The sequence below is a fragment of the Pangasianodon hypophthalmus genome, chromosome 6, assembly GCF_027358585.1.
Source record: "Pangasianodon hypophthalmus isolate fPanHyp1 chromosome 6, fPanHyp1.pri, whole genome shotgun sequence".
NCBI classification, from domain to species: Eukaryota; Metazoa; Chordata; class Actinopteri; order Siluriformes; family Pangasiidae; genus Pangasianodon; species Pangasianodon hypophthalmus.
Window position 1 is genome coordinate 21,433,015 of NC_069715.1, and position 11,364 is coordinate 21,444,378.

At 37.6% G+C, this 11,364-nt stretch overlaps 1 protein-coding gene across 1 annotated transcript; it reads left to right on the top strand.

Annotated features, from left to right (window-relative positions):
- Positions 1-3,880: 3,880 nt before the first annotated feature.
- LOC113526557 (actin, alpha cardiac muscle 1) lies at positions 3,881-10,978 on the top strand. The gene is made up of 9 exons (XM_026913717.3): positions 3,881-4,028; positions 4,432-4,582; positions 4,727-4,855; positions 5,771-5,881; positions 6,684-6,768; positions 7,377-7,538; positions 8,801-8,992; positions 9,129-9,310; positions 10,501-10,978. Exons 2-9 carry the CDS (start codon positions 4,454-4,456, stop codon positions 10,642-10,644), a joined length of 1,134 nt encoding a protein of 377 aa, XP_026769518.1. The 5' UTR covers positions 3,881-4,028; positions 4,432-4,453; the 3' UTR covers positions 10,645-10,978.
- The last annotated feature ends 386 nt before the right edge of the window (positions 10,979-11,364 follow it).

The window sequence follows — 11,364 nt, forward strand, 5'->3', positions numbered from 1 at the left end:
ATTGGTGTCATTATAAAAGACATTGCCATTGGTTGGGAAGATTTCACACAACAAGTAGCAATCATGGTGAAAGTGAAGGAGTTCATAAAGTTCTCAGGGATGACATTATTCAACAATGCTTAAATGGAAAAAGTTGCAGAGCCTTAGCAAAAACCTTAGACATCCCTGTTGGTATAATTGCTTTGAAGGTATTACATTCACGGAACCACAATTAATCATCTCTGGGTAGGTCCCTGATGCAAGATTTCACAACGCACTCTCATACTAATGAAAAGGAAGGTGAAAGAGAAGCCAGCAGTCATTTGAAAAGAGTTGCAGGATGACCTGAAAGCAGCAGGAACAGCAGTTACAATAAGCAATAAACTGGACTGCAATCATCTCCATTCCTACACCCACAAAAACTCCTCTGCTAAAAAAAAGAAGGACAAAGATGTGAGACTAAAAATTCGGCTCGTCATGTTTAGAGAAAGAAGAGTTCCCATGAACACCATACCCACAGTGAAAAGTTGCACTGGGACATATTAGAGGAGAATTTAATCTCATCAGCCAAGAAACTTACTCTGGAGGGAAGAGGGACATTTCAACAAGATAATGACCCACACATACTCACTGTCCGGTACAGCAGTCGTTCATTTAGCAAAGTCTGTTTTTTTTCTATCTCTCTTGAAGTTAGTAGTGTTTTCATAGAAATGATAACATATAGCCAGTTCAATAATATAATAATCTGAATTATGTATTATTTGAGTTATAGCCAGCACTATTGTCAGAGCCATACTGTTACAGAAAATTAAACACCTTCTGACCAATCAGATTTGAGAATTCAATAGCACTGTGGTATAATTGTGAATAATTGTGAGTTTTATTAATCGTATTTATATTATATATACCGTATATTCATTTTTAAAAATGTTAATGTTCATTAGATAAAGTCAGCAAAGCAAATAAGGCTTCATCATGGAAAAAAAAAAATTTCGTATTGAGTGAGTTTAAAACTGAGCTGATTTGAACACAGCAATTTGAACATGGTCACATTATGCCTCATTTATCTTTCCATCTCAACATTTTATTGTTCTCCCTTTATGTCCTGTTTGAAGGACACTTGTTCTACATTGCCTTTAATGGTTGCGCATTTAGAGACTTCCTTACGGCAAAGCGCTTTTGGCATTTGTGATTGACAGCACAGGTCAGATGAGACAAGGCCATTCTCCTCCATTTTAACACCACAGAGTCTTATTTATTTATAGTTTGTGTGTGTGTGTGTGTGTGTTGGGCCTGACTGACAGCTTTATTCTTCCAGCCTTCACTTTTATTTCTGTTCACTGAAACTGTTAGATTCATGTCCGTTCTTAAAATCTTTTTATCTGGTCTTTAGATAAACTAAATATAGCTCACGTACAAATATAGATATAATAATAAATAATAAAATATATATGAAGTATTACCATACAAGTTTCACACAGAATCTGGAATCTCATTGCATTTGGTCATTTTTCTTAAAATGATTTATGACACATTATCTGTTTGTTGATTTATAATAAAGAGTAGATTGATGATTTATATTTAATGAAACCATTGTAAAAAATAATGTAAAAAGGTGATTTCACTGGCAGTTACCACAAAATAGTGGTTCTAAAATTATAAAAGTATGATGTTTCTAATAGACACATTTTATTGTTTTGTATTTTTCAATATTTTTTATAATCTTTAGGCAAAACTCCATTGTTAGGTCCTACATAAAAAAAGAAGTGTTTAGATTAACATTGTTCTGAGCTGTCCAATCAGCCATTTGGTTAACCAGCTCATACCAGCTGAAATCTAGGCAAAGCTGTGTATCTTTACCATACCACTACTCTAAATTGTCAAATTGGAAAATCATATCCCCTGTTTTCATTTGCCAAAGGTTTCTAGAACTTGTGCACTGAAAAGAGTTCATACCTGTGTCATTCCACTCACTATCCGGATCATGGTTAGCTATTCTAGCAGCGATGCTTGGTCTACTGTAGGCTGTTAATGCCATCTAACTTTTAGAGTAGTATTAACTTTATATATACACATCCCGTAGTTCAACATTTCTTCTAACCACCATAGCCTTCTTTACCGTCCACCATAGCCTTACTTACCGTCCACCATAGCCTTCCTCTCTGTCCACTATAGCCTTCTTTTCCGTCCACAATAGCCTTCCTCACCATCCACCATAGCCTTCCTCAAAGTCCACCATAGCGTTCCTTACCATCCACCATAGCCTTCCTCACTGTCCACCATAACCTTCCTTACCATACACCATAGCCTTTCTTACCATCCACCATAGCCTTCCTCACTGTCCACCATAGCCTTCCTCACTCTCCATAATAGCCTTCCTCACCATCCACCATAGCCTTCCTTACCATCCACCATAGCCTTCCTTACCATCCACCACAGCCTTCCTCACTGTCCACCATAACCTTCCTTACCATCCACCATAGCCTTCCTCTCTGCCCAACATAGCCTTCATCGCTATCCAGCATAGCCTTCCTTACTGTCCACCATAGCCTTCCTCACAGTCCACCATAGCCTTCCTCTCTGTCCAACATAACCTTTCTTACCATCCACCATAGCTTTCTTTACCATTCACCATAGAGTTCCTCACTGTCCACCATAGCCTACCTCACTGTCCACCATAGCCTTCCTTACCATCCACAATAGCCTTCCTCACTGTCCACCATAACCTTCCTTACCATCCACCATAGCCTTCCTCTCTGCCCAACATAGCCTTTCTTACCATCCACCATAGCCTTCCTCACTGTCCACCACAGCCTTCTTCTCCGTCCACCATAGCCTTCCTTACTGCCCACCATAGCCTTCCTCACTGTCCACCATAGCCTTCCTTACCATCCACCATAGCCTTCCTCACCGTCCAGCATAGCCTTCCTTACTGTCCACCATAGCCTTCCTCTCTGTCCAACATAGCCTTTCTTACTGTCCACCATCGCCTTCTTTTCCATCCACAATAGCCTTCCTCGCCGTCCACCATAGCCTTCCTTACTGTCTACCATAGCCTTCCTCACTGTCCACCATAGCCTTCCTCACTGTCCACCATAGCCTTCCTCACTGTCCACCATAGCCTTCCTTACCATCCACCATAGCCTTCCTCTCTGTCCAACATAGCCTTTCTTACCATCCACCATAGCCTTCCTTATCATCCACCATAGCCTTCCTCACTGTCCACCATAGCCTTCCTCACTGTCCAACATAGCCTTTCTTACTGTCCACCATAGCCTTCTTCTCCGTCCACAATAGCCTTCCTCGCCATCCACTATAGCCTTCCTCGCCGTCCACCATAGCCTTTCTTACTGTCCACCATAGCCTTCCTCACTGACCACCATAGCCTTCTTCACAGTCCACCATAGCCTTCCTTACCATCCAACATAGCCTTCCTCACCATCCACCATAGCCTTTTTCATAGCATTCTGTATAAACTCTAGAGACTCTATTGGGAAAAGTACTTTCCCACACGATGGAACTTTTTTGGGCCAAGGAAAGCTGATATTAAAATACATATATAGAATGTGTTATTATTTTTTTTTAACTTTGTATATCTAGGGTGTAAATGTTTCATGATACTTGAGGTAGTGTGTTACAGATCCCATAACTATTAAAGAACATTTGCATGAAGAGAAATGTCCCTCAAACCTAATCTGAACTCAAACTTTTTTATGAACACACACATGCACATGCACTAGGCCTACCACAGAGAGTGTGATCACCTTTTCCCCCTCAAACATCTAACTGCTGTCGCCTGTGTAACAAATGACCATCTAATATTAACTAAGTGTCTGACATTGTCTCTGTGCAGATGAACCTGCACTTGTCCTTTCCATTGAGGGCAAAAGCATGTCTGTCCACACATAGAGAGAGAGAGAGTGAGAGAGACTTTGTGTCCAAAAAAGGTTGTGGGTTTCATGAAGGTGTGTGTATAAATACTGGGAGCAGGTGAACACATCGTCCACTCTCTAAAGGGAGCGAAAGAGCCTCTTCTTCTCCTCTACTAAGTGAGTCATTTATTCGTCTACTTTCACTTTTCTCATTATTCACGTTTATCTTTTTATCATCTTTTTTGGTCTTTTTTAGTTTTTAATTTTGTTACTTTATCTCTTTTTGCCAATTTGTAAAACCTAAGGTTAATATCCTCATAAAGTACTATGTAATAAAACCCATTATTTTTCGACTGCATAGTCATATTAACTCTTCTAGTAAACCTACATGTTAATTCAAATATCTAAAATATCAAACAAAAAATATATAAAAAAATTGGAGTTTCATATTTTTAAGGAATCAGTTAGATTTAATATTCATATACTTTAATTTTTATTGTTATTTTTATTCTTCATTTTCCTTTTTTATTCTTCATTTTCCCTTTCTTTATTTCTTTCTTTCTGTCTTTCTTGTGTGTAGGTCCTCAGCTGTGTGAGTCAAGATGTGTGATGAAGAAGAAACCACTGCCCTGGTGTGTGATAACGGCTCTGGATTGGTTAAAGCTGGATTTGCTGGTGATGATGCTCCCAGAGCCGTCTTCCCCTCCATCGTTGGCAGGCCTCGCCATCAGGTTACTGAGTTTTACATTTCAGATCTTCAGTAATGTTGCGTTATGGTCTTGCTAATTAAGCATGATTGTTAGGAGTGTGCTTGTTACAGTTGGACTCTTTTTTCTTCAGATTGTTAACAGATTGTTGGATGTTGTGTGTTTCAGGGTGTGATGGTGGGTATGGGTCAGAAGGACAGCTATGTAGGAGATGAAGCTCAAAGCAAAAGAGGCATTCTGACCCTCAAATACCCCATTGAGCACGGCATTATCACCAACTGGGATGACATGGAGAAGGTAACACCATGGATGGCCATGGTATTTTTTTATCTGCTTGTGTACAGTGGGATGAAATGTCAAGTTTGTTGGAATTGTAGGACATATTTCCAAACATTCTCCATTTATTGCTCAACCTTCTTGCACTGACTCACATTTCCACCCAACGTGAGGCTTGGCTGGGGTTTGATTACTTTCAGTAGCTTTGCTTGTATCACTCTGGAATGACAGTTAGATGGTTCTGAGCAACTGACCAGTGAAATTCTAGCACATCCATTATACAGTCTGTCTTCGCTTAAATTAGCCCATAAAAAGGCACATTGTCCAATGTCCATTATAAGTCATCCTTGATCTGGCTACTAAATATACGTTACCCCTACTGAGTTTAGCGTTCAGGACATGACCATGTAAATATACGTTTTTTCAACAAATACAAAATTCTGATAGCACTAGTGAAAATGCTTCTGTTTGGCATTCTTTTTCAATTTAACACAAAGATTTTCATTACAAATTATATTTTCAGTGGAATCTTAGAAATATTTACACGAATTTCAGTATTTCTTAGTATTTGGTATGTCCCCTTTTTGCTTTAATGACAGTGTGAACACGTGCTTCAACTGAAGGGATAAGACTTACAGAAAATCTGACCTTTTGTACAAAGGAGTTAACATGGTCAATACCACAAATTTACTTGAAATTAAATAGAGACATACAAATTGTGCAACATATTAAATATTGAATAGTCAAGATGTTGCACAATTCATTTTTTTCTTAAACTTTCTGTTTATTTCCAGTTGTAAATTTAAAAAAATCCCAGATTTTCAATGTGGTCTCAGACTTTTGGACCCCACTGTATATGGAAACTTTCACTTTGGCCAAAATGTAAACATCCATCACGTCTCTACATGTGATTTGGATTGTTTTTTTCTTTCTCAGATTTGGCATCACACTTTCTACAATGAGCTGCGAGTGGCTCCCGAGGAGCATCCAGTCCTACTCACTGAAGCTCCTCTCAACCCCAAAGCCAACAGAGAGAAGATGACACAGGTGTGTAATGCAAACACTCTTAAACACTGTTTTCTCTCTCTCTCTCTCTCTTTCTGGTGATGCATTACCACCCTGAAGTTGAACACTTTCCTACAACAGGACTTCCAACAATTTGGCCACTCTAACAATTTTAAATATATATTAAAGAACAACATGGCATACTTTTAAAATCTGTTTATAGATACATTTATTATTGTGAAATGTTATAGCTGCTATTATGTAAGTGTTAACAATTTCCTGTTAACACTTACATAATAGCAGCTATAAACAGTCATTCCCTCCTATTTTTTTTAGAAGTTAATAAAACAGAAGGAATGCAGCTCATTAACAGGAAACCACAAAACGCAATGTCCTCTGTCCCTAAAGACTTGCCCATGGTGGAAAATTTGTCTCACTGTTGCAAAGTACTGACACTGGAGACTCCTTCCAACAATGCTGAATACATCTCCTTACAAAAAACCATAATAATAGATCACTTGGAATGTCCGTCATACATGTCCCTGGGAATTAGCCATGATTAAAGCAATGATAATGAACTAGAAAGAGCACATTAATCCTGTGATTTGCCTTAGCAAATGATTAGTGAATCATTTTAAATATGAGGTTATGGTTTCTGATTTGAAATGCAGCTCATGACAATAGTAATGGTGAAGGCAATAAGAAGTAGAGAAACTAACTGAGCTCATCCGTGTGTTTAACATCTCCGTGCTGCATCACATCAGCAAACAAACATAATGCAGACAAACATTATGTTAAATGTGGTCAGTGTTGTAATGCCCACTGTTTTCTTGTCTGTGTGTAGATCATGTTTGAGACCTTTAATGTCCCTGCCATGTACGTGGCCATTCAGGCTGTGCTGTCACTATACGCATCCGGCCGTACCACTGGTGAGAAAACACACTTGCACACACACATATGGATCCTTTTTAGTCTAGACTACACTTTTAATGTTGCATTGCAGTTTACTGAGATTATGAGATATAGTGAGGAAACAAGAAAAAAAACAATTATCAGGTGCATGTCCTGATTTTGTCAAATTATAGGCATCCCTGGACCAACAAAGGCACAGATTAAGTTGCAAATGCAAAGCTGATTGTAGGACATCACTATCGGCCTTTTTTTTTTTCCACTTCTGTGGTTCGACATACTGTTTATCACAAATGACTGTTTTTAATGTTAAAGAGCTTTGCTAGCTACGTACAGGTAATGCTAGAGATATAACATTAACGTTAGATAAGTAGGTAGCTGAATTATGTTTAGGCTTATGATCAGCTTAGCTAATGGCGGAAAGCTATGCTGTCTTATTCTAAGCAGTACGTCAAGCTGAAGAAATGGGGAAAAGGCAATGATGATGACATATGATGAGATTTGGGACAGATGAATCAGATTTAACAGATAGCATCCTGTATTAAACTTTTAATTTCACGTTACTACGTTTCTTTTCTTTAAAACCCTTTCAGTGTCATAGTGGGTACATTTGTGTGTGTGTATGTAGGTATCGTGCTGGATGCTGGTGATGGTGTGACCCATAATGTGCCTGTGTATGAGGGTTACGCTCTTCCTCATGCCATCATGAGGCTGGATTTAGCCGGTCGGGATCTGACTGATTACCTGATGAAGATTCTCACTGAGAGAGGATACAGCTTTGTCACTACAGGTGATTATGATTTCCAACCAACTGTTGTCAGATAGACACTTTTCACACAGTTGGATGGTGTGTGAATGTGTGTGTGTGTGTGTGTGTGTATGTGAGTATGCAATGTTCTGAAATAGAGGTCATTGTCCTTGTCATGTGGCTAAAAGAATTTTAAACCCGCTGCACATTCACCAACAGGTGGTGTGTATGTGTGTGTGCGTGTGTGTGTGTGTGTGTGTGTGTGTGTGTGTGCATGTGTGTGTGTCTGTGTGTGTGTGTTCAGAGGTCTGGAATGAATATATAAATGCTGGCAGAATGTAAAGTGTAAATGGATGTATCCACTGCAGTATCTCACATTTACTGAGTGCTTCCAAGTTTAAAGAAGACGACATTAACCTTTAAAATGCTATGATGGTGATCATGTCTTTCATACTGCTGAATAATTTCTGAATTATTCGGTGTAGAGACTTACTTTCAGCAAAGATCTGTCACTTAATGGTTAAAAAAAACACATACACACTTGCAAATCCACTCGAAGCTTCACAGTTTGGCAAGAAAAAAGGTTTTCAACTTTGAAATAAAGGACTTTTTGAATAATTGGGCATTTTATTGACCTAGGTATCAAAAATAAACATTATAAAACATAGAGCAGCTGTGTGAGGGTTCAGTCAATGAGAGAAAATGCTAGAACAGTTTAAAGCAAACATTTTAAAAGGATCAGGGAGTTTATCACAGCAATGTTAAAACACCTCTCATTTAATCCATTCATTCCAGGCCAGGTTTCAAGCACGCCATGTCACACCTGAAAATTACATTTCATGTAATGTCATAATCAATAACAGTAATGTTAATGGAATAGCAGTGTCAGATTTCCTTACAAGGGTATACGATCATGCTGATATATTGTCATACCTCCATAAATAACATTGGAAGTATTCTAACACTGCATGTGCACATGCTACAGAGGCATGAAGGCACATTGTTGTCACATACATATCTATATACAGTACGTGTATGTTTGTGTGTGTGTGTGTGTGTATATAGTATATATATATAGAGAGAGACATTTTACTATATATACATATATATATATATATATATATATATATATATATATATATATATATATACTATAGATCCTACTGTAAACTTGTATGTAGAATGGGTTTTTAAGATTATAAAGCCTCTATAACATCACTATTCAAAGACTGTTTGTTCTTTTGCCTGGTTTTTATGTGTATTTATTTATTTTTTTTAATCTAAATGTATTTCTTCTTCCTCAGCTGAGCGTGAGATAGTGAGAGACATTAAGGAAAAGCTGTGCTATGTTGCTCTGGACTTCGAGAATGAGATGGCCACCGCTGCTTCTTCTTCTTCTCTGGAAAAATCGTATGAGCTCCCTGACGGTCAGGTCATCACCATCGGCAACGAGCGTTTCCGCTGCCCCGAGACTCTCTTCCAGCCTTCTTTCATTGGTCAGTTCAATTTTTCTGTCTTTGTCCTATTGGCTCAGCTACAAACCAGTTATATAATAATAAAAATATAGAACTACAAGGAGTCAGTAAGGATGTGTTGAATGAGTTCAAATTAAATGTACCATTCTTTTTTCAGGTATGGAGTCGGCTGGTATCCATGAAACCACATACAACGGCATAATGAAGTGTGACATTGACATCCGTAAAGACCTTTATGCCAATAATGTTCTGTCAGGAGGCACCACCATGTACCCGGGTATCGGAGACAGGATGCAGAAAGAGATCACGGCTTTGGCTCCCAGCACCATGAAGATCAAGGTAATGTTCCCTTTTCCACATCAAGTACCCTTTTGTGCTCAAATCTATGAACTGATTATTGTAGGAATGAGCAACCATGACTGGCTAGTTAGAATTTCTTGTTGTACTGATTGTTTCAGGTTTCCTCCTTTTTCTTTTTGACTAATTTATTTTAGACAACATTTAAAATTTTTTGTTTGTTTTTGTAATTTGGTGCTTTCTTTTGTAATTTCCTGGAACTTCACTTTTTTTTTTCCAAACTTAAATATTGTTCTGTACATCAGGAAATCTTCTTCAAATATTGTAGTATGATTTTTTTTTTGCCATATTGTCCACCTACACTGACAGATTGGTAGTGTCCTTTAACTTCCCTGAATGGATGAATTGCTGAACAAATGGAATTTCAATGAGTTTTCCCCTAATTTTATTTAACTTGCACTTTTATTTATTTACCCTTATTTATTTATTATTCATTTTAAGGCAGCAAAATGAAAGAAGTGCTATTAAAACATTAAAACATTGTGTTTACACTGCAAATAACCACACTGGAAAACCCGAAGTATCAATTTAAATGAAAACGTCACAGATCTCAGGTCATGTGGGATAATGTTAAGTTTCCTAAATGAATAGAATTATGGTATTGCATTCATAAACATGAATGATAAGTATAATGCGGTCTCTCAGATACATATTCAGATACAGATACCTAATCAGTTACCAGTTTTCTATACTCATACTTTGCAGATTGGTGCTACAACCTTAGACGCTAGCACAGAAAGGGAAGCTACACACAAAAACTTACTTTACACAATGTTCTTCCACTTGCTTCTTACAGTAACAGATTTATTCCAGATCTCCAGATTTACTCCAGATCCCAAACAATATCATTTTTACACTCCAAATTCTTAGTTCCATAAGTCTAAAGTCACATATCACTCAGAACTGGAACACATCATTATAACACTTAGACTTTGTATCATAACTGTTTTTATTCACAGCAGATTCACAAAGTAAACATTTTAATTTTACCAGGATATTTCCTTATATCGGTGCACTACATTTCTTCTTAAAATGTGTGGATTAATTCTTGTTTTAATATCGCTATGATGTGGCTATGTTTTTGGTCAATCTGAAATAAGCCAAACTCTCTCATTCTCTCTCTCTCTCTTTCTCTCTCTCTCTCTCTCTCTTTCTCACATACACACACATAGATGATTGCTCCTCCTGAGCGTAAATACTCAGTCTGGATTGGAGGCTCCATCTTGGCTTCTCTGTCCACATTCCAACAGATGTGGATCAGCAAAGATGAGTATGAAGAGGCTGGACCTTCCATTGTCCACAGAAAGTGCTTCTAAACACACTCCGAGGCACGCACACACTTCATGCATGCACACAATTCTCACATACCTCAGCTCACACCCTCATGAGGAACTGTAAATACACTGTCAATAGTGTGGTTTCCAGGCACCTATATTTACACAAATTCTACATTTTGTTGACTTTTTAAAAGAGCACTTCATTTTTGTGAAACATTGAGATTATAACACCCCTTTTAATAAGCAAATTCAGCATCACACCGATTAAATCTGTAACTCAGAACATGACTGTGATTTACTTTGTGATGATACATTCGCTTTCATGTTTTATTTGGATTTTAATTCAATTGCAATAAATTTTGGTACAAACCCACATTTATTGTGTTTGGTATTTTTTTGTATGTAAAGTATGTGTACACAAAATATAGAAACATATTATAGATATGAGGGAAAAAATGGCATTTACAGCTTTCAAACTGATTCAAGCAGATAAAAATGAAAACATGATTGAAACCAGTTGTTTTTCATTCAGCTTGCTTTTTTATTTTCGACAATTTTGCATGTATTATGCCTAGGTGCTTAAGGTTAGAGTTATGCAAAGCAGATATGTACAGCTTCCAAACTTGAGACTTTAACACAAAACAATGTGAATAGGTTGGAAAGCCAAATGATTTTCATACAGACTTGTACTTTCTACTTTTTTATTACACCTACAGTATATTCTGTAGGGATGGACCTAGGGTTACGGTTATGAAACCA